This window comes from Astyanax mexicanus, chromosome 1 (assembly GCF_023375975.1).
Source record: "Astyanax mexicanus isolate ESR-SI-001 chromosome 1, AstMex3_surface, whole genome shotgun sequence".
NCBI lineage: Eukaryota > Metazoa > Chordata > Actinopteri > Characiformes > Acestrorhamphidae > Astyanax > Astyanax mexicanus.
The window spans coordinates 42,998,346-43,018,409 of NC_064408.1; the positions used below are offsets into that span (position 1 = coordinate 42,998,346).

The 20,064-nt window shown below is 37.5% G+C and overlaps 1 protein-coding gene across 4 annotated transcripts in view; it reads left to right on the forward strand.

Moving 5' to 3' along the window:
- Positions 1 to 20,064, forward strand: part of LOC103043892 (DNA (cytosine-5)-methyltransferase 3A) — a 116,796-nt gene that overhangs the window by 20,236 nt on the left and 76,496 nt on the right. For 3 of the 4 annotated variants that reach the window (XM_049466970.1, XM_049466968.1, XM_049466983.1), the window contains exons 3-4: positions 16,065 to 16,172; positions 19,766 to 19,822. In XM_049466970.1, coding sequence (XP_049322927.1) covers positions 16,065 to 16,172; positions 19,766 to 19,822 — 165 coding nt within the window. The remainder of the gene's footprint in view (positions 1 to 16,064; positions 16,173 to 19,765; positions 19,823 to 20,064) is intronic. The other variant, XM_049466976.1, reaches the window with a different exon arrangement.

A 20,064-nucleotide genomic window follows, 5' to 3' on the forward strand; every position in this document is an offset into this window, starting at 1 on the left:
ATCAAACCAAACTGAACTGCTTAAATTTTTGCACCAGGAGTGGCATACAAAAGCAGTGTGTAAGACTGGTGGAGGAGAACATGCCAAGATGCATTAAACTGTGATTGAAATCCAGGTTTATTCCACCAAACATTGCTTTCTGAACTCTTTTAAAACTTTATGAATGTGAACTTGTTTTCTTTGCATTATTTGAGGTCTAAAAGCTCTGCATCTTTTTTGTTATTTCAGTCATTTCTCATTTTCTGCAAACATATACCTATAAATATCAAAATCAGATAAACTGATTCAGAAATTAAAGTGGTCTCTTAATTTGTTTTCCAGAGCTGTATGTTGATTACACTAATTAAGACAAGCAGAAGAAGTTTCATATAGAAAAATATTTTTTTCCTAGACCTTTAAACTTAAAAACGGGTCAATTTGACCTGTAACAAAATAGGAGGGTTAAGGTCTAAGACCTAAATTATATCTGACAGCTGACATCACTTGTGGTGCCCAAATATTAGCATGTTATGTTCCTTTATTCGCTTACATTAATTATAAATTAGATAAATTATTTATTTAATTGTACAAAACAAGAACAGAAGACTTATGTTATCTAAATTGTTAAAACTTTTGCCTTTTGTAATCTATAATCTATATAATATTTAATAATATAAAACTATTTACACAGGAACATAATGCTTCAGTTATAAATGTACATGTCAAGCAAAACAGCATCAATAGCTATAGCCTTTATTTATATTTTCTCTCAGAATAGGATGAAGAAATTGACTCTTCATAGCTCTGAGATTACTGGCGGCTGTTTTTTATCACCTATAAAAACACACAAGCAGAAATTACTAGTACTTCTTAAATAGCATTAAAGTCTGTTTGTATAATATCTAATCATAATTAAAACATTGCCATTTTTAGGCATACTTTATTTTGCAAAAGAAATGCTAATTACATTATTATGCTGCTGTATATGGCATTAAACTGAGCTGTGATTTTTTTTTTTACACTTTTTTTACACACTTGTACAAATAACAAGCCTTTTGTATGTCTGTCTGTGTTTGAGTGGCAGTGGCAAAATAGAGGTCCAAACTCACAATTAGTTTAAGCATCATTGCCCTACTGGACTCTCCAAAAGCCCATAATTTACCTGACCGAATGTCAGGGACTTACCAATTTAGCCGCCGCTCCCCTTTCCGGTGTTTCTACTTAAACAGACTGGCTATAAAAACACTGTCTGCATTCTTCTCCTCCACACGGCTCCCTCTCTCTCCGCTCACCTGTTCAGGTAATCCCTAACTGGGCTCATAACAGCCTCCCTTTCAACCCATGTTAGTGACTGAAGCGAAAAGGCTGTGAAAGGATTTATACTATGTTTGTGTTTGTAAGTAGAAGTGGAGATCATTTATTATCACTTCAGTGTTGGTGAAAATTTAGTTATTGTGTACCGTCTTGCTTTAAACATTGTTTGCATTGTTTTTGCCCTTTTAATATATTATATTTATTTTTTGACATTGCAACAAATGGAAAAAGTCCAAATTGCAAACTTAAATTTGTCAATTCTAAATGTAAATTAAGTGTAAATGTAATTGCATTTGCCCTGCAAGTAGCAGACTTGCAGCCTGTCTTTCGTCCAATGACTGTCGGTATTAACTCCGCCTCCCACACGACCCGAAATGAATTAAGCAGTTGATGATGTGTGAGTGAGTGTAATTGCATGTAAATAATGAAGTAAAACAGCAACAATAACTCTAGATTTTCTGTCAGAAAATGGTTGCGGAAATTACTATTACTATATTACTATATAATTACTATAAATTACTACTAATTGATTGCTTTAAGATTACAGGCAGCTGTTTTTAGAAGTTGTTTTAGAAGCTGCAGGCAGAAATCAGCTCAGGTCAGCTCTTAATTGCTAAGAGTTGAATATAGGACTTTGGCAGCATTCCACTGATTAACTGCGTTGTATGTTAAAAACTCTATGTACACAAAAAAGCATAAGATTCTTTGTACTTTTGTAATCATTTAAAATGCTAAATGCATTTCCACAGGATTATTATCAGCTGTTCTGCTGGTGCTGGAGTGGTAACATAAAGATGTTTAGATCCACTGTTTTTACCCTGATCTGATTAAGGTATTTTACATCCAATATTTAGATAATGCATTTTAAGATGAGTTTCTAATACCTTCAATAGTGTAATTTTCATGCTGTAAGAGAAAAGACATGTCAGGAGTGATCTACCTAACAGTGTTTAATGTGGCATAGAGATAAATGGCAGATAAAAGTCTGGAGGGAAAGTGGCGCATACGCAGTCAAAGTACGATCTGAGGCTGGTACATCAAATTCAAGACAAATTCAAGACAATAATACATGTGTAATATTGGTCATAGATCAGCACAGCAATGCCAATATTACACGTTATAGCACAAACCTTGAGGGTATAATTAAGCAATAGAACACGAGAGGGAGTGTGTTATACGTGTTAAAAAAAAGCTAAATGGTTCGAATCGCTAGTTAATATCGCCCTGGCTTAACGGAAAACTCAGGGTTCTTCAGTGTAGCTGTCGCTAACCACGACTAGCCTTAGTGGAAATCTGGAATCTAAGCTTACTGTTAATAAGCGGAAGCACTTTACTCACCCAAATAAACAGTTTTTAGGAGAGAAATCTGTGTAGAATAACTACCAGCACTCGTTTGACTGAAGAAAATGTTTTTTTAAGAATTACAGTTTTGTTTACTTAAATTAGCTTTACAGTCTTGCTACCCAGCAACGAGACCTGCTGAATTTAAAAGGGAAACATGGCGACACCCCTGTTCATTACTAGTGTCGCATAATGTGCCTTATAATCCGGAGCGCCTTATAGTGCGGAAAATATGGTATCCACAGACGTTGAAGCTGTTCAAATTCTGCGGGTAAATACATTACAGGAAAACATCTGTGACTGATGGTTGTTAAAAAGGAGATGTGCAGTTGTGAAGAGTACACAAGGCAAATGAAACAGTACGCAACTATGCTAGCTATTAAACTTGTGGATGCACATTTAGCTTCATGCAACAACATGTACACTAAGGTCTTAACTCTTCTAATACCTAAATGGAGAACAGTTCTTACTTTGAAGGCTATGAAAAATGTTTTTAGTGTCACCTACTAATTTTATTTCATAAAATAATCAGTTAAATGGTGTGTTTATGGTGATTATGGTGGCATGGCATGTTTCTCAGATGGGTGTTTGGCTGCCTGCTGTTCAGTCGTGCCGCTGTTGAGAGCTGCACAACATGCATTTGGCGCAGAACTGAGAACGCTGCCTGGGTGTTTCATTCTCTTGCTCTGAGGGAATTATTAATCGCCACACTCACACTGGCTCGCTCAGTGAAGGACTTGGACAGAGATCTTTGTAGAACAACTGAGACAATGACTGTCCAAAAGTGCTAATCAGATTCATTTAAATTAATCAAAAATTAATTAATACAAATTTAAAGGCCAAGTTTTGTTTAAAAAAATCAATTGTTTCCCTTTTTAAACATTAAGCCATGGCTTGTTTGGTGCTATAAAATGGAATATTCTGTCTCTATGGCCGCTGTTACAGCATGTAATGCTATGAGCTGTCTGTTTGTGATGGTCAGTGATGTGCCAGTTCACAGCTTTTCTGAACTAGTTCAAGTTCAGTTCATACATGCTCAAAGTGAACAGTTCACGTTCAAAGTTCACAATTTTAAATTTTGAACTAGTTCAAAGTTCAGTTCATTTTACTTTTTTCGTGAGATGTTCAAATAAATACTTTTTTCACACTACAAGCTAGAAATCACTATACGTTCTTTGAAACTGCTCATTGTAGACATTTGCTCATGACACTGCAATTGTGGATTTCTTACCAGGTGATGAAAATGTTCATAAGGAGAATCTGTGTCTGTGCCATCACTTCCACTAGCCATTTTTTTAAATTGCAGCGCTTTCTCTCACTCCCGTCATTAGTCTCTCTCTCTCTATCTCTCTCTCTTTCTCTCCCTCTCGCGCTCCGTGCTCTCTAGCCAACGTTCATTTACAGTGATGTCTGCCGTTGACACATACTGTGAACTAATTCACGTTCAAGTTCTTTATTAAAGAATGTTTTGCGTTCAGTTCAACGTTCATGAAAAAATGAGTGTGTTCAATGAACGCAATCTTTGGAACTCGTTCACGCACAACACTGGTGATGGTTTACATTACCTGAATCCTTGTGTGTTGTGTTGGCATCACACTACAGGATAATCAGGCTGATTTTGAGATCGATTTGCTCTTGTTGTTGAAATTCCATAACATCAGCTTAATTTTTTTTTCTTTTTTTTTAGGATTTTGTTTTATCTTTTAGCTCCAGTGCAAAACTAATAAAGAAAGCTTTACACCCTATTGTCTCTGTAGACCAGTATAGGGGAACACTTTCTTTTTAGACTGGGACTGTTCTCATTCACAATAAACTGCAAGTTAGCATGTGCTACCTGAATTATTTAGTCTCAAATTAGTAAGGCAGACCTGTACTCAGTAACTACATGGAAGGTAAATTGATAAATTCTGTCATTTTAATAGTTAAATGCCTGTTTTTATAAAAAATAAGGAACTGAATTTCCTTGTCTTACAGCTATTTTTTCAGAAACAGACTGGCTGGCTATGCTGCTGTAGTTTTTCAGTGACTGTGTGTTGATCAGGTGCTGGTTAATAGCTAAATCAACAACCAGCGCTTTAATCATTGATCTAAAAAAGGCTGAATGAAATGTGTGTGGAGGCAAGATGAAGTCATGTGAGTGTGGCTGGTTGTAAAAATGTATGCTGAGACAGCCTGAAGGTCTGTTGAGAGTGTGTGAATGTGTTGAAAGGTCTAGTATGCTCTGTTTACACAAACCGTTTAACCTGTAATGTGTCGCTGTCACATTAAAGCCTCCTAATCATTTTTGACACTTTCTGAAAACACCTGCTTTTTTCCACTGTGTGAACATTATTTTATTATGAATAGACCAGAGTTGGACTACTAAGTTCAATATTTAGCAATATATTATATTTTGCTATTTTGCTAATAATCCCATGCACCTGATCACAGGATCATAGGTAAATCCCTACTGAAGCCACAGGTTTCTGTGGTAAAAAATCTTAAAAGAGCTTAACTGGCTTTACTGGCGTCTCCGAGGGTAGAATGTCCCTTTCTTACTGCCATAACTTATCACAGTGCTATCCAGTAGAGGTGTGTGTCAATTAATGTAACAGAATTAATAGTAAGGGTTCTCCTCCAAGTGTGTTGAGTTGAGCCGTACCATTCATTGTTTTGGAGGCCAATACAAGCCGCTGATTGCTCAGTTCAATCTACTCAATTTGGCAATCACCCAATACCAATCAATTATTGGGGTGTGGCTCATTGATCTTTTGAGGGAAATTTGGTAATGTGCTGTACAATGTCTCAACATTGTCTGTACTTTACTTTTTTGTAATCATCCACGTAAAAAACACTTTAAACTCTGAATTCCAGGTTAGGGTTTTGGCAGTATTCACTTTCTTTTCATAAAGTCATATACTGTGTAAAAACATTAGAGCATCTCTGGGGCATCCTCAAACGGAAGGATAAGGAGGAGCGCAAGGTCTTCAACATCCAAGCTAGTGCTGGGTGATTTCCGTGATTAATTCGGTTAATTTGGTAATACTGGTGAGAGGAAGGCTGAGGCAGAACGGATCCCTTAAATGACTGAAAGTCAAAAGTTAAGTAACTAGAGCCCCACTGGGCTGCGTAGTTATATGTTTTGAGTTGTTTTGGGTGTTGGTGGAGGGCATTTAAACCTAAATAAAGGTGCGTTTTGAGTTCACGCGATTCCTGTGTCTGTGTATCTGTGTGCCTCCTGACTGCTGGGTCACGGTGGCCACGCCCCTATCCCCAGGGGTGCCGTTACATTACAGACATTTAATCTTTTTAATCTGAAATATCTGAGAACGCTACTCATTTCTGAAGTGTTTATCCATCTAACCTTAGTTACAGGCGCCTCTCGCAGACCAATGTGAAAAGAGTTCCAGCACTTTCGACACAAACACCTGGTGGGATAAAGTATATATTTAGAAATAAATAAGTACATGAGCTCAGCGTGTGATATGAATGCAATATTGGAACAGTATATGAATAATTGATTCACTCAATGAGAATTTTTGTACAAGTAAACCTACTTTTTTTTTGTTTTTGTTATCTGTAGTTTGATCTTTAGTAGGGGGGAGAAAAGTCAGATTATATTCGAAAATGGTTTTCGAGTTTTTTTAGGCCATAATCGCCCAGCACTAATCCAGGCTCTAGTAAGCAATGCTCTAGAGCATAGGTCGGCAATAGGCGGCCCGCGGGCCAGATGCGGCCCGCAAGCAAGAAACATCTGGCCCGTGAGGTTGAACTATAATGAAAAAAAAAATCGGACTGTCCGTCTCAAAAAATGCTCTTTATTTAGAAACTTAATTTTCCAAAACAGAAAATTTTATTAAAGATTTTTTGATAGAGCCACGGGCTGTTAGATAACTGCTAGCTTCTTTATTCTGTTTTTTTTTTTTTTATTCGTTTGTTTTTTTTTATTTAACAAACAGGTATATCATTAATAGCGCCCCCAATGGTCAGTCCACAGATTTCACCCACATCAGCCCACTTGAATGTCTGCTTGTCATTTTAAGAGCGCCCTCCCGCCACCGCGCCCAAGTGCTTGTGGCCCGCCATGTAATGGCTTGGAAAAAATCTGGCCCGCGGCCAAACTTAATTGCCGACCCCTGCTCTAGAGTTTAGGCAGTGCTTGAAATCAATGATGGCCATGCAAAATATAAGGTCAAAATATTGACCTTAAAATAAAGAGCCGTTTCCTTATATGCCTGCTTAAGGTAAATAACCATACAATCGTTTTTTTTTCTTAATGTCTTAATAGACCCACTCACATCCTTTAAAAAACTCTAAAAAACACGTATTCTGATTGAGTATATTTAGGAGTGTTCCCACCATGTGCTTTTAGTACGTCTCCGCTGATGAGAACTCTGTGTTTATTACAGTAATGTCTCATTACCTCCAGCGGGCGTTTTCTGACGGCCCCGCTGAACTTTTGGCAGGGTTAGTTATTGGCCTGCGGTGTAGTATTTATGGCAGTTGTCAGCCAGTGTTTTATTTGGCTCAGAAATGACTCCTTATAACCTGAGCTCAATCTCAGCGTGCACACACACACACACAAACATTTTTGCACGTGTAGACATAGTAAGCATATACTCACCTTAACACGTTCCTCTCACACGCAGCCACACACTCGATTAGCAGCACCTGAAAAACAACTTCTTCCACTTACTCACACAAAGTCAGAGGAGCCAAACCTGCCTTCATAAATCAAAACAAATGATTTTTGAAAAGTGATTTTCCTCAAAGTACACTAGAAAGGCCTGGCCTGCATTCAAAAACAAGGCTTGGCTTGGAGTCGTGGTGTTAAAGATGTTTGTTTTAGTGGGACTGAGCGCTGTTGTCTTTGGCCTGTCAGATGCTCCTCGTAGGTTCTGTGGTGTGCGAGCCGTATTTTCACTACGCTAATGTCTGTGGTGTAACGAAAGCCTGAATGACCCATAATTCCACAGCGCAGCCGTATTCATCATGAACCCAGCTAGAGTGGAACTGAGCTTGGCTTCGATTTGATACAGCTCAAGTAAAACCAATAGAAGAGGCCACATGAAAAAAATTTGAGATCATAAGACAAGCTGTGATTGGAGAGTGCAGAGTTAGATAAAAAGAGAGACATATTATATATTAAGACAAAACATTATGCCAAAATTGGAGCATTATTGGAATCCTCTAGGAAAAACAATAAAGCCTTTTAAAAAACATTTTGTCAATTAATGAGGACAGCTAAACATTTAGGCCCCCGAGACCAACTTTGTAGTACATTTTGATAGTTTGAGGTACATATCTTAAACTAAATATAAGCAGGTATTATAGGAAACATTCACACAGAATGGATGTTATTTACAGGAGATTCTAGGATACCCATATTTTTAATCATATTTTTTTTATATTATTTTTTACATTTAGTTACCTCCCTGAAATTATTATTTGTCTAAAAAAAAAAGTTTTTTTTTAAATAAAGTCTGTAGTGACTGTAACCTATAACTTAATTTTAATGGAGTGGACAGAGTACAGTATCTCATTTTAGTAATGTTAATGAAGGAGTGAAGTGAATGTTTTGTTTGTTTGTGTTTAATGATCACAGGTATGCTATTACACTGTATCTCTCCTGCTCTTAAATGCGCTGCAAGTTCCAACCAAACTGAAACCTCATTGGCCAGCTATGCATGAGGAGTGGGCCAATCAGGATGCTCAGGATTTGTCACTCTCTCACTATGTGTGTGTGTCTTTATCCTTCGCCTTGTTTTCTCCTATGTGTGCTCTCTCTCTCTTACTCCATCACACATTAATGATGCCTCAACAATGAAATTCTGAATTGACAACTTTTTTATACGTTGTCGACGTGTTATGCAGACTAACCTTTGCAGCCCTACTAACATAACTGCTGGCTCTAGCCTGGACCAACAGTTAAAAAAGGTGTAGAACCGCCACTATGTAGTAGCTGGTTTCTTCTCCTGTGTATTTCTATAAAACATGCTCTTTTTCCAGGGTAACAACTTCATAAATATCATAGTCAAGGTCGTACTTTAGGGCCAGTAATCTGAACATAACTTAATTGTGGTTTTATAGCTTGTAAAGCCATTCATATATTTAATTGTGTTTTGTGTGGTCAGTCACTAGAATACGTATGTTGTCAAATATTGAATATTGATACATGTTGTACGTTTTGTTTTGCAGTAGGGAATTCCAGTATTGCGAAAGCACTATTCGGAAGCTTCTGGCCTGGCAGTAGAAGTGATTTCTGGTTCCTCTAATGAAAACAAAAGTGTTCTGGCTAATGTGCAGCTCTCACTATTCATTTTGGAGGCTGCGTGATGGACTGGGGCTGTGCTGAAATGATTTATGTGTGCACTCGACTCCAACCAGGCATCATTTCAGACCCAACCCAACCCAGTGTTTCAGGCACTGCTGTGTTTATGCTGTGCCTTTTACGCTTTGGTAAAACAGTGCTGGGACACTATGTGTGTGTGTGTGGGTGGGTGTGTGTGTGGGTGGGTGGGTAGATAAATATGCTCTTTGAGGATGCTCCAATATAGAGAGAGACAGAGAGGGAGACAGAGAGAGAGAGACCAAGAGCGTGAGATAGAGAATGGAGGCTGTAGAGACATAAGTGGATGATGAATACATAGAGGAAGGGTTAGAGAAGGAGAGAGTTTTGGAGAGAAAGAGAGAGAGAGAGAGTAAGAGAGGAAGGAGAAGGCCAGAATAGTGCCCCCATCCACCCGGGAACTTCCTCCTCCCTCTCTCCGCACAGTCTGGTTGCTTGGCAACAAGAGCTACCCAAAATAACCCGGCGATGACAGAAATAGTCCAGAGACGACAGCTGGCTAACGAGACGAAAACCTCACTCACCCAACGCCGCTGTTCCCCCACCATACTGCTCTACGCTACTACACTAATATACTTACTGACCCTAATAAGCCTTCTGTCTACTATACTCTACTACACTACACTGTACTACACTGTACTGAACTGTGTCTAGTATAGACATCACTGGATATCGCTATGCTTATTATACTAAACTGATATTTGACAGTAACCCACTCTACACTGTAACTAATATACTAATATAGTTACTCAGCAAAACCCACTAAACCTGCCACACTTACTCACCCAGTCTCCATCTACTGTACTAACATATATGCAGTCATGTGCTACTATACTAATATACAGAATACTACTACTAATATAGATACATAGTCACTGTACCAACTATACTTAAAGTCTGGACACCCTCCGAGTCAGGGGGTTCTATCTTACGTAGCATTGCTACTTTACATCCCGCCAAAAGTCTTATCTTCACGCCTAGCACCTGTGTCGATGGTCATGGTGGTCTGGAAGTGAGTGTGTGTGGTGTGTCAAGGTACATTTCTGGTGTATTGCTGTCTTGGTAACAGAAAACACAGGTACACTGACTGATTTGAACCTAGATTATAGTAAACAGTCAAATAGATGTTCACTGCTATCTTGGCAACGTGGAGGCATAAAAACCCCCCCTGTTCATCACATACACACACACTGATTGGATTATTTTAATTAATTACGAGAATTAGTACATGCCTTTTGCTCGCTTTGAGCTGTGCAAGGCATGCTTTTCCCGCCTTTACAATAGCAAAGACCCACATCAAGGTGCACAATTGATGGCTCGCCTACTGTTTGCTAAAGTAGGGCCCTGTATGTCTCTTACTGCAAATAAGTCAAAGTAAATGAAATATCTAATTTTCCAAAAGGCATAAATATAAGGAGAAAATATGTATTATTTATTTCTTTGTTTAAGTTTTAGCAAAATAGCAGAAAATTTGGAATCCTTAGTACACCCACTTTGCAAGCATCAGGGATGGTTCAGATTTTATAGCAGTTTATAGTCTTTTAGTTCTTCTGTTTTCTTCTTTAATCCTTTTAGCACAATGCTTCTAGACCTATAAGGTTTTTGGACTGGCTTTCATGCACCTTCTCTTTTGAGATCTATCTGTATTTTTTTGTGATGATTTTCAGATCAGTTTGCTTTAAAAATGTATTCTTTCCTCAGCAGGGAAATGTTCCTTGTGTCACTGGATGCAACACAAGCCCAAGCATGGTTAATCCATATTGGCGCTGTCCAATGAAAAACAAATATCTCCAAAACAGCAACTTTACAGGAGAGAGAGAAAAAAACGTCTAATCTTTTAACGGAAGTCAACGTAAAAAGAGTTTATTTCAGGTCATTTTGAAGTATTTCTATTGGTCTGTTCATCGAGAAATTTTGGCACAGTGTAAGGGACAGTTTGTGTGTTCAAATGATGTAGTTGTCACATCTTTTGCCTGTTTTCTGTCTATTCTCATGTCTGTTATTCTCACGTGTCCCGGCTTCTCTGTGTTTCTTCCCTGGTGTTTTTCCACTTACCTGTGTCCATGTGTAGCTCCGCCCCTCATTAGTCAGTCCCCAGGTGTTACCTGTTCTCTTTCCCGCCTTGTGTGTGTATTTAAGCGTCTCTGTCAGTAGTGTTTTGGTCGGTTCTTGTGCGTTTACACGTCTGTCACGGCTGTGTTAATCCCGTCTGTTAGTTGGTCTCCCTGTGTATGAGTTTCTGTTTGGTTTATGTTTTGTTTTCAGTTCTTAAATAAATATTACTTGCATTAGCGTCCGCTCTCCTCGTCCCGTCCTTCACACAGCATTACAGTAGTAAACTAAAAATCGACAAAAATGGAGATACTTGTTTTTCATTGGACAGCAACGATTTGCTTGTTTAATTGTTGGAGAGTTTGAGTGATCTTTTCAGGCAATTTTGTACTATTTTCCACCTAAATATAATTCTATTAAACTTCATCTGGCCACAGGCCTTGTTTAAAAATGTGTTTAATTTTTAGTATGCTAGGCAGCTGCTTAGAAGAGTCCATAGCTGTGGATTTGTTAAGAAAACCTTGAACGTGCATCCCCTGGCCATTCACAGTGACAGTTGTGAAGAGGTTATTTAGCCAAAGCTAAATAATGCCTGAGACACTGTAAAGTTTTATGACCACTAATACACTTAATTAAAAATATGAAAGGTTTTATCTATAGCTTTATTACCTATTAAGGTCATAACTATACATAATAAAATACATTTTGTCCAGGTGTGCCCAAAATTTAGCATTTAACTGTACAAACCCATTATATATATATATATATATATATATATATATATATATATATATATATATATATATATATGTAACATACTAAACTAATGTAGTTTGGACCCTATTGTAATTGCTGTAAATATTATAGTTACTAAAGCAGCATACAAACTGTACTTTACTGTTCAGTTACCATCCCACTATACTCACTAAGCTTATATAGTTACAAAACTATGTATGATTACTATATTAATAGTTACACATGGGCTTTAGCCAGTATACAGTACTATTATAGTTAGAGCACTGTAAACATACTATCTGAAAAAAAAGAGACCTTAAAAATTATACGTTTCTTTGATTTTACCAAATTGAAAACCTCTGGAATATAATCAAGAGGGAGATGTATGATCATAACCATCAAACTAAGCTGAACTGCTTGAATTTTTGCACCAGGAGTGGCATAAAGTTATCCAAAAGCAGTGTGTAAGACTGGTGGAGGAGAACATGCCAAGATGCATGAAACTGTAATTAAAAACCAGGGTTATTCCACCAAATATTGAACTCTTAAAACTTTATGAATATGAACTTGAGAAATGTTGTTTGTAGTTTATATAATAAACCAACAATGTTCATTTTACTCAAACATAAACCTATAAATAGCAAAATCAATTAAACTGATTTGGAAACTGAGATGGTCTCTTTATTGGTTCCAGAGCTGTAAATGTAAATTGATATATTGTGGCAGCATGCGCTACAGTTTCCCATTTCAGTGTATTATGTAGTGCTGCTCTGTAGCTGCGCTGTCCTGTTTGTTTCTCCTGCTTTTAGCTGCAACATACTGAGCTATTGTCTGCCTCTAACCTTGTTACATTTAATTCAGCAGCTCACAGACTGATGTAAATGTTGTGCAAAGACTAAACAAATTTCACCTGTCCTCCACAATATTCTACTGCCCTCAGAACGCTCCCCTGTCTCCCCTTCACACTCCACTGCCTTCTCATTCTCATTACACAAATGCACGAGTGCAAACAAATGCTTATAAAGAGAGTGTTTGTGTAGGAATCACGTCTTTGGCAGACTCCTCTTTTCAGTTAATGTTTAATGACCAATAAAATCCAGTTCAGCAGGTCAGTAAACCAGAGCAAACATACACAAACACACACAAACACACACACACACACCTTTATATGCAGGTTGCCTTCCCTTGATGCCCTGGGAATATTGCAGTTTTTTTAGATGATTAAATTAGTTTTAAATGTCACTTAAATTGTTTTTTAGGAATAGTTATTTGAAAAAAAAAATAAATAATCATGATTATTTACTGAAGCCAAATGCAGTCAATCAGCCAATATACAGGGGTTGGACAATGAAACTGAAACACCTGTCATTTTAGTGTGGGAGGTTTCATGGCTAAATTGGAGCAGCCTGGTGGCCGATCTTCATTAATTGCACATTGCACCAGTAAGGTTCAATTAGCAGGGTAAGAGCACAGTTTTGCTCAAAATATTGCAATATACACAACATTATGGGTGACATACCAGAGTTCGAGAGGAAAATTTTTCGGTGCACGTCTTGCTGGTGCATCTGTGACCAAGACAGCAAGTCTTTGTGATGCATCAAGAGCCACGGTATCCAGGGTAATGTCAGCGTACCACCAAGAAGGACCAACTATATCCAACAGGATTAACTGTGGACGCTGTAAGAGGAAGCTGTCTGAAAGGGATGTTCGGGTGCTTACCCGGATTGTATCCAAAAAACATAAAACCATGGCTGCCCAAATCACGGCAGGATTCAATGTGCACCTCAACTCTCCTGTTTCCACCAGAACTGTCCGTCGGGACAATAAATTATTGTGGTCTAAAACCAGTTTCCGTGTCCAACCCCTGTATATTTGATATTTCATGTGTATGTATTTATTTTGCTATGAAAGATGCTTGGCTTTTAATTTTTTGAGATGCGCTAGTTTTTAAAGATCATTTCATTCCTAATGTTATCAACATCGATGTGGGTGAGGGTGAACACTGACCAGCTTGGTGACGAATTATTAGACTTTGAAGGACATTCCATTTCTGATGTTATGCAGGCATTTAATATTTCTCAGTCCACAGTGTTAGATATGTACTTGGAATACTACTATTCACAGTGAACAGCACAGGTGGTCGTAATGATTGTCACTGGCAGCATCTGGCTAGAAATGTCCATGATTTTATACATGGACTTTGCCCATTGAACTATTCTTTCATTTATTTAAAATACTGAGTTTTGTGTATTTATTCATATTGCCTTTGGTATATTAGTGATATAAATAAAGGTGATGATGATTATTATTTTTATCATCATCACTTTTATTTATATCATACTACTATATAAAATGTATATAATATATTATTAATATACAAATATACATCTTTTATTCTATTGTTTTTATTGGTACTAGTAGTTTTTAATCCAGTGAAAACACAGAGTTTATGCAGGTCAGTTGAGGTCACAGACTAGGACTGATAGTGATAGATGGAAGTTAGGTTGCTGGATTTGAGCCTAAAACTGGTATCAGACACTTGATCCTAACACACTAGAGTATATTTGTGCATGTGTGTGTGTGTATGCGAGTGTGTGTTATACTGACATACACATACCAGTATATGTGTGCAGCATCCCTGTGAGTGTTTGTGTTTGTGTTTGCTCAGAGCAGTGGATGATGAAACAGACGGTACTAGTTTGTCATGCTCGGAAGAAATCACGACCTCACATGACTGCACGGTTGCTAGGGGGGTTGCCACGGAAATGACATCACGCCGGCTCATGCCAGACTCTTTAGTCAGCAGAGCAGCATCATGCTCTCCCAGAGAGACAGTTGCTAAGCAGTATTTTCCCCTTAGCAACCACTGGCTCCCTCTTCCGCAACGGGTCCCCCAGTGAGTGTGTGTAGACAGATGATACACACTCAGACACACACCCACACACACACACACACACACACAGACTAGGTGGAGAAGGGTACAGAATGTCTTTTACCATTAGTACAGACTGTCTGTATGATACAAAGAGAAATGAATGGGTTTCAAAAAACATAAACCTTTTACTACTTTAAAGAGAGGAGAGTATGTGTGTGCGTGTATCTGTGTGTATAAAGAGTGCTTGGTTTACTGGTGCCCTCCAGATAAAACTGCCCCTGACTCCCAAAATAGCATCTTTACTCCTCTCAGTAATGGAGACTTTGCATTAGCCAGTACTCTGTAGAGAGAGAGAGAGAGAGAGAGAGAGAGTGTGTGTGTGCCTTTTATGCTCTGGTCTGTTTAAAGCCAAGAATAAGGTTTAGCTTGACATTGCATTTAGTTTCAACTGATTAGTTGTTTTAATCTTAGTGTTTGTATTTCTCTCTCACTCTCTGTCTCTCTCTCTCTTTTTCTCTTTTAGTCTCTCTCTTTCGGTCTGTTTGTCTTTATCCTTTTCTTTTTCTATCTCTTTAGTTGCGTTTCTCTCTCATTTTCAGTCTCTCTCTTTCAGTCTGTTTGTCTCTATGTCTTGCTTTTTTATATCTTTCTCTGCGTTTCTCTCTCTCATTTTCAGTCTCTCTCTTTCAGTCTGTTTGCTCTCTCTTTCTCTCACTTTTTCTGTATCTTTTTTCTGCGTTTTTCTCTCTCTTTCTCTTTCAGTCTCTCTCTTTTAGTCTGTTTGTCTCCATGTCTCTCTCTTGCTTTTCTATCTCTCTCTCTGCATTTCTCTCCCTCTCTCTTTTCAGGCTCTCAGTCTGTTTGTCTCTCTTTCTCCCTTTTCTGTCTCTTTCTCTGCATTTCTCTTTCTCACTCTCTGTCTCTCTCTCTTTCAGTCAGTCTTTTTGTTTCTCTTGATTTTTGGCTCTTTCTATCTCTCTCAATTTCGTTTTGTATCTTTCTTTTTTGTTTTAGTCCGTCCGTCTGTCTGTCTGTCTCTCTCTCTCTCTCTCTTGCTCGCTCTCTCTCTCTCTCTCTCTCTCTCTCTCTCTCTCTTTCCCGGATGCTTCTGGGTTTCACATCAAAGGCAACAGACGCACAGATCTGGGGGAATCGCAGAGGCCAGTGTGTGTGTGTGTTCTAATGTATGAATACTCTTTGAATCCGCTTCAATTAAAACCATCTCTACATTCTTTGTGTGTGGGCTCTAGAGCCACAGGCTCAGTGTGTGTGTAAGTGTGTGTGTGTGTGTGTGGTTTTGTGCTGCAGTGTTACTAGGTTTTTTCTTTGTAAGCTTTCTGTAGAAAGCATTCTAGGAAATGTGTGTGTAATCATAATTGTTAAATTATATGTGTGTGCAGGCTGTAATATATGTCTGTATGTGTGTGTTTGTACCTGCAGAGTTCAGGGCAGGAACAGGAAGTGTGTGGGCTCGTGCAGGAAGAGGCCCCGATGGACGCTCCAGCACGCAGAGTGGGGCGTCCGGCTCGCAGGCGCAGACCTCCTGCTGTGAGTAGAGTCTCTCTCTCCCACACACACACATACACACACACACACACACAATTCTGATATAAGTACAGAGAATGTAATGTTAATCTGGTAGGTAAATATAGTGTTGAGAGTCTTCTCTAAGGTGTGTATCGGTGTAATGTGTGGAAAGTGCCTTTCCATGTTGAGAATCGAACATTGGACTGTCAGAGGGAAGGTGGTGTTATCCACTATGCAACAACAGACACTGAACCCTTTCAAAAGTGTTGCTGTTTTGCAGTTTGTTTGATCTCTTGATCTCCTGACAGTCACTACAGGAACTATTAGATGGCTAAGTCTGTGTTTACTTGTTGCTGTAAAAAAAATTCCACATTCCAAAAAGTAAATTTTTTCTGGATACCCGTTTTACCGAAAGAAATCAAACACTGAAATCAAATAAACGCCTCAGGGCTGGAGGCTTAAGCAGTAAAAACTGTATCAGCTATATATCACAAGAACTACATTCAGTCTTGGTCTTTAACAGATGTGCCTTTCATTGTGCAGACTGGTTTAAATGATGCAATATCATGTCTACCCTTAACAATGAAACAATAACAACACTGTTCATCGTGTTCAGCAGTTTTAACGCAGCTGATTTATTAAATGTTAGGGATGCTAGTTTGTGTTCATGTGTGAGAGAGCGAGAGAGAGAAAGATGAACCCTTGGACTGTGAGCTGCACTATTAGTCGGCTTTGTTTTTCCAGTGGTTGTTCAACTGATTTCATTGGGATTTCTGCTTTCCATCGTTCATTTCTATAGAGTTCTTAGTAAGAATTCAGATGTCTTTTTTTAATACCTTATTTCTAATTTTCATCCCATTTTCTCCCCAACTTAAAACTAAAATCTTACTAAATGCATGCGTCATGTTTCAAGGCATCTGCAGCAATAGTTCATGAACAATAAGTATAAATGTTTTTTTTTCAGAAGTGCCAATTTTCTGTGATTGAGATTATAGATATGGAACAATATTTTCCTATTAGTTTTATTCTATTCTAGTATTATTCCTATTAGTCTTTAGGAAACCAATAATCTCTGTACATGACCAAGGCTGTCAGATATAAACACAACCAAAGTACATTCATAGCCACGTAGAATATGAGTACTTTTTTGTACTCAAAGGTACACTCTTCAAAATTGTACCCTCAAAGGTACAATATTGGTCTTTTCAGACCAATAAATGACAAAGTCATTCCTAACATTAACAAGTACAGATTTGTACCATTTAACCAGCCAAAATGTACATTCAGTATTCTGTATCACTTTACTGATAAACAATGTATATTTAAATTATACATTTTTTATTTAAAAGCAGACAATTTTGGATCACCAAGTTCTTGACACATATTCAAAAGGACTTTCACTGAAAGGTACTTTGTTGTACCTCAATATAAGGTACAGCCCCAGCGACAAGCTTTGTACTCTTTTAAGTACAAATCTGTACTTGTTTTTCTTAGTGTATATTACTCTTTCTAATTCTGTGAATGCTACCACACCTGTGTAATGTTTCTAAAGCTTTCAGCAGTCTGGCCGATTACCCAACCCACTCATTAGGACTTCTCCTATCAATAGCAATGCCCCAATACCAACTGCCTATTTTCGAAAGGCTGCTGATGTAGCGTTGTTGAATATTCAGCTCGCTCAGAGGAAAAAAGCAGCGACTCGGTTTCAATACATCAGCTCACAGATGCCTTGTGCTGAGCGACATCACCCTTTGGAGTGATGAGGGGAGAGAGCGCCATCTTCCCCAATCAGAGAGAACAAGGCCAATTGTGTAGCCGATACCAAGCTGCATGAATGGGGTTCAAACCAGCGATCTCCTGATCATAGCCTGCTTAGCCCGCTGGACCTCACGGAACCCATTATTCTGATTTTTAATAGTCTGCCAAATCTGCCAACTTCATTGAGCTTTTAAAACCTCACAGATGATCACTGTCACATTCTCAGAGTAATCACAACTGAGTCATTTATAGTAGTTATTGAATATTTCATAACAGATGCTGAATAATTTAGAGCAGATACTGAATAACCCGTAGTAGTTACCAAATGACTTACAGTGCATACTGTATAACAGGGTATACTGAATAAATAATAGTAGACACTAAATGTCTCATAGTGGCTACTGAATAATTTAGTCTAGTTACTCAATGACTCATAGCAGGTACAGAATTATTCATAACATACATATGAAATAATTTGTAGTAGATGCTGATTATTTGTAGGAGTGATAGGATAGTTTACAGTATATACTAAGAATAGTATGATATATACATTTGTGACCAAATAATTAATAGTAGTTATTCCTTTATTTGGTAGTTATGGCTTTTATAGTAAATGCTTAATAAATGTCAGCTTAATTGTCAGCTTTAAAAAAAAGGTTACTGAATATTTGTTAGATACTAAATCATGTATAAATGTGTAGTAGTTACTGAATATTTACTAATCATTAATAGTAGATATTGATTGAGATATGAGATGCTTACCTAACAAATTGACAGTCATAGTCATAGAGTGAATTGCTGACATATTTTGTTTCTGCTGTAATGTGTGCAGATGTTTTTTTTATTAAGATATTGAATGTTGTGTAATATCATTACTCTATTTGTATTTGCTCTATTTGTATTTGCTCTATTTGTATTTGTACTGTTTGTGTGTGTGTTTATACTAATGCAAAAGTTTGTGATCTCCTGGTCAAATCACACATTTTGTTGATTTTAGTGAAGAAGTATATTGTTAAAAATAACAATATATGTAATTTAACCAGAGGTTTTCAAACATTTGCTTAAGAATTTACATATAGAGGCAACCTTGTTAGTGTGTGTGTGTGTGTAAAGTCACTATATTTAGCTGCTTTAGCCTTGAGCGATCTGAACAGCAGATAGTAAAGCACGGGTGTTTTTATTCCCGATGATGATGAGTTAGTATATTTAGAATGCATATATGTAGTAGATATATCTGGTTCATTTATTGAATATATTATCTCTGTCCTGCAAACAAAATCTCCGTTATGACATTTTAGAAAAGGTATAGAAAATAGAAAAGGTATGATGAATGGACCATTAGAAATGCTTCTTTGAATTGTTTTTTTTTTTTTGAAGATACAAGGTTGTGTGTGACAGTGACTGTTTTTTATTTATTTTTAGGTAATAACTATTGTTTTTTGTATTTTATTAAGGTTAAGATATGTTTAGATACACAGACATCACACACTCACATCACACTTTGATTTTTACTGTTCCCCTTATCTGTTAAGTAAACATTTGAGGGTTAGAGAGTGTTAGACTTTATGCACACATGACTTCAGTTGCAATGGTTTATCAATTACATATAAACTTGGTTATCAGATGATATTGATTTTAGTAATATTTGTGCATCACTTCCATAAGGTCAATAAGGTAATAATTCACATAAAATACATATAAAATGTTACTGTTGAGGTACTTGAGTTTGTCTCAGTTCATCTGGAATCACGGAGTGGATTTCAGGGTGGGTGCATCGGTTGGATCAGGATTAAATTCTTAAGTATAAACAGCGCAGAACATAACACACCACAAATAACTGTTGTAATTTCACACAGGACCACCAGGGGTACTATGGAGTAGAGGCCATCTCCAGAATGCTCAGAATGAGCCAGGTACGACTGTGAGACACACACACACACACACAGTTTCCATTTTTATTTAGATATGTAATTAAAAAAAAAACATTTAAGAGGCATTAAAAGAAAACTGATGATACACGCATCATGTCTCAAGGCATCTGCAGCAATAGTTCATATATGAAACAATAATATATTTTCCTATTAGTTTTATTCCAGTCTTTAAGAAACCAATAATCTGCAAAACACGAATGACCAATCTGTGTACCAAGACCATG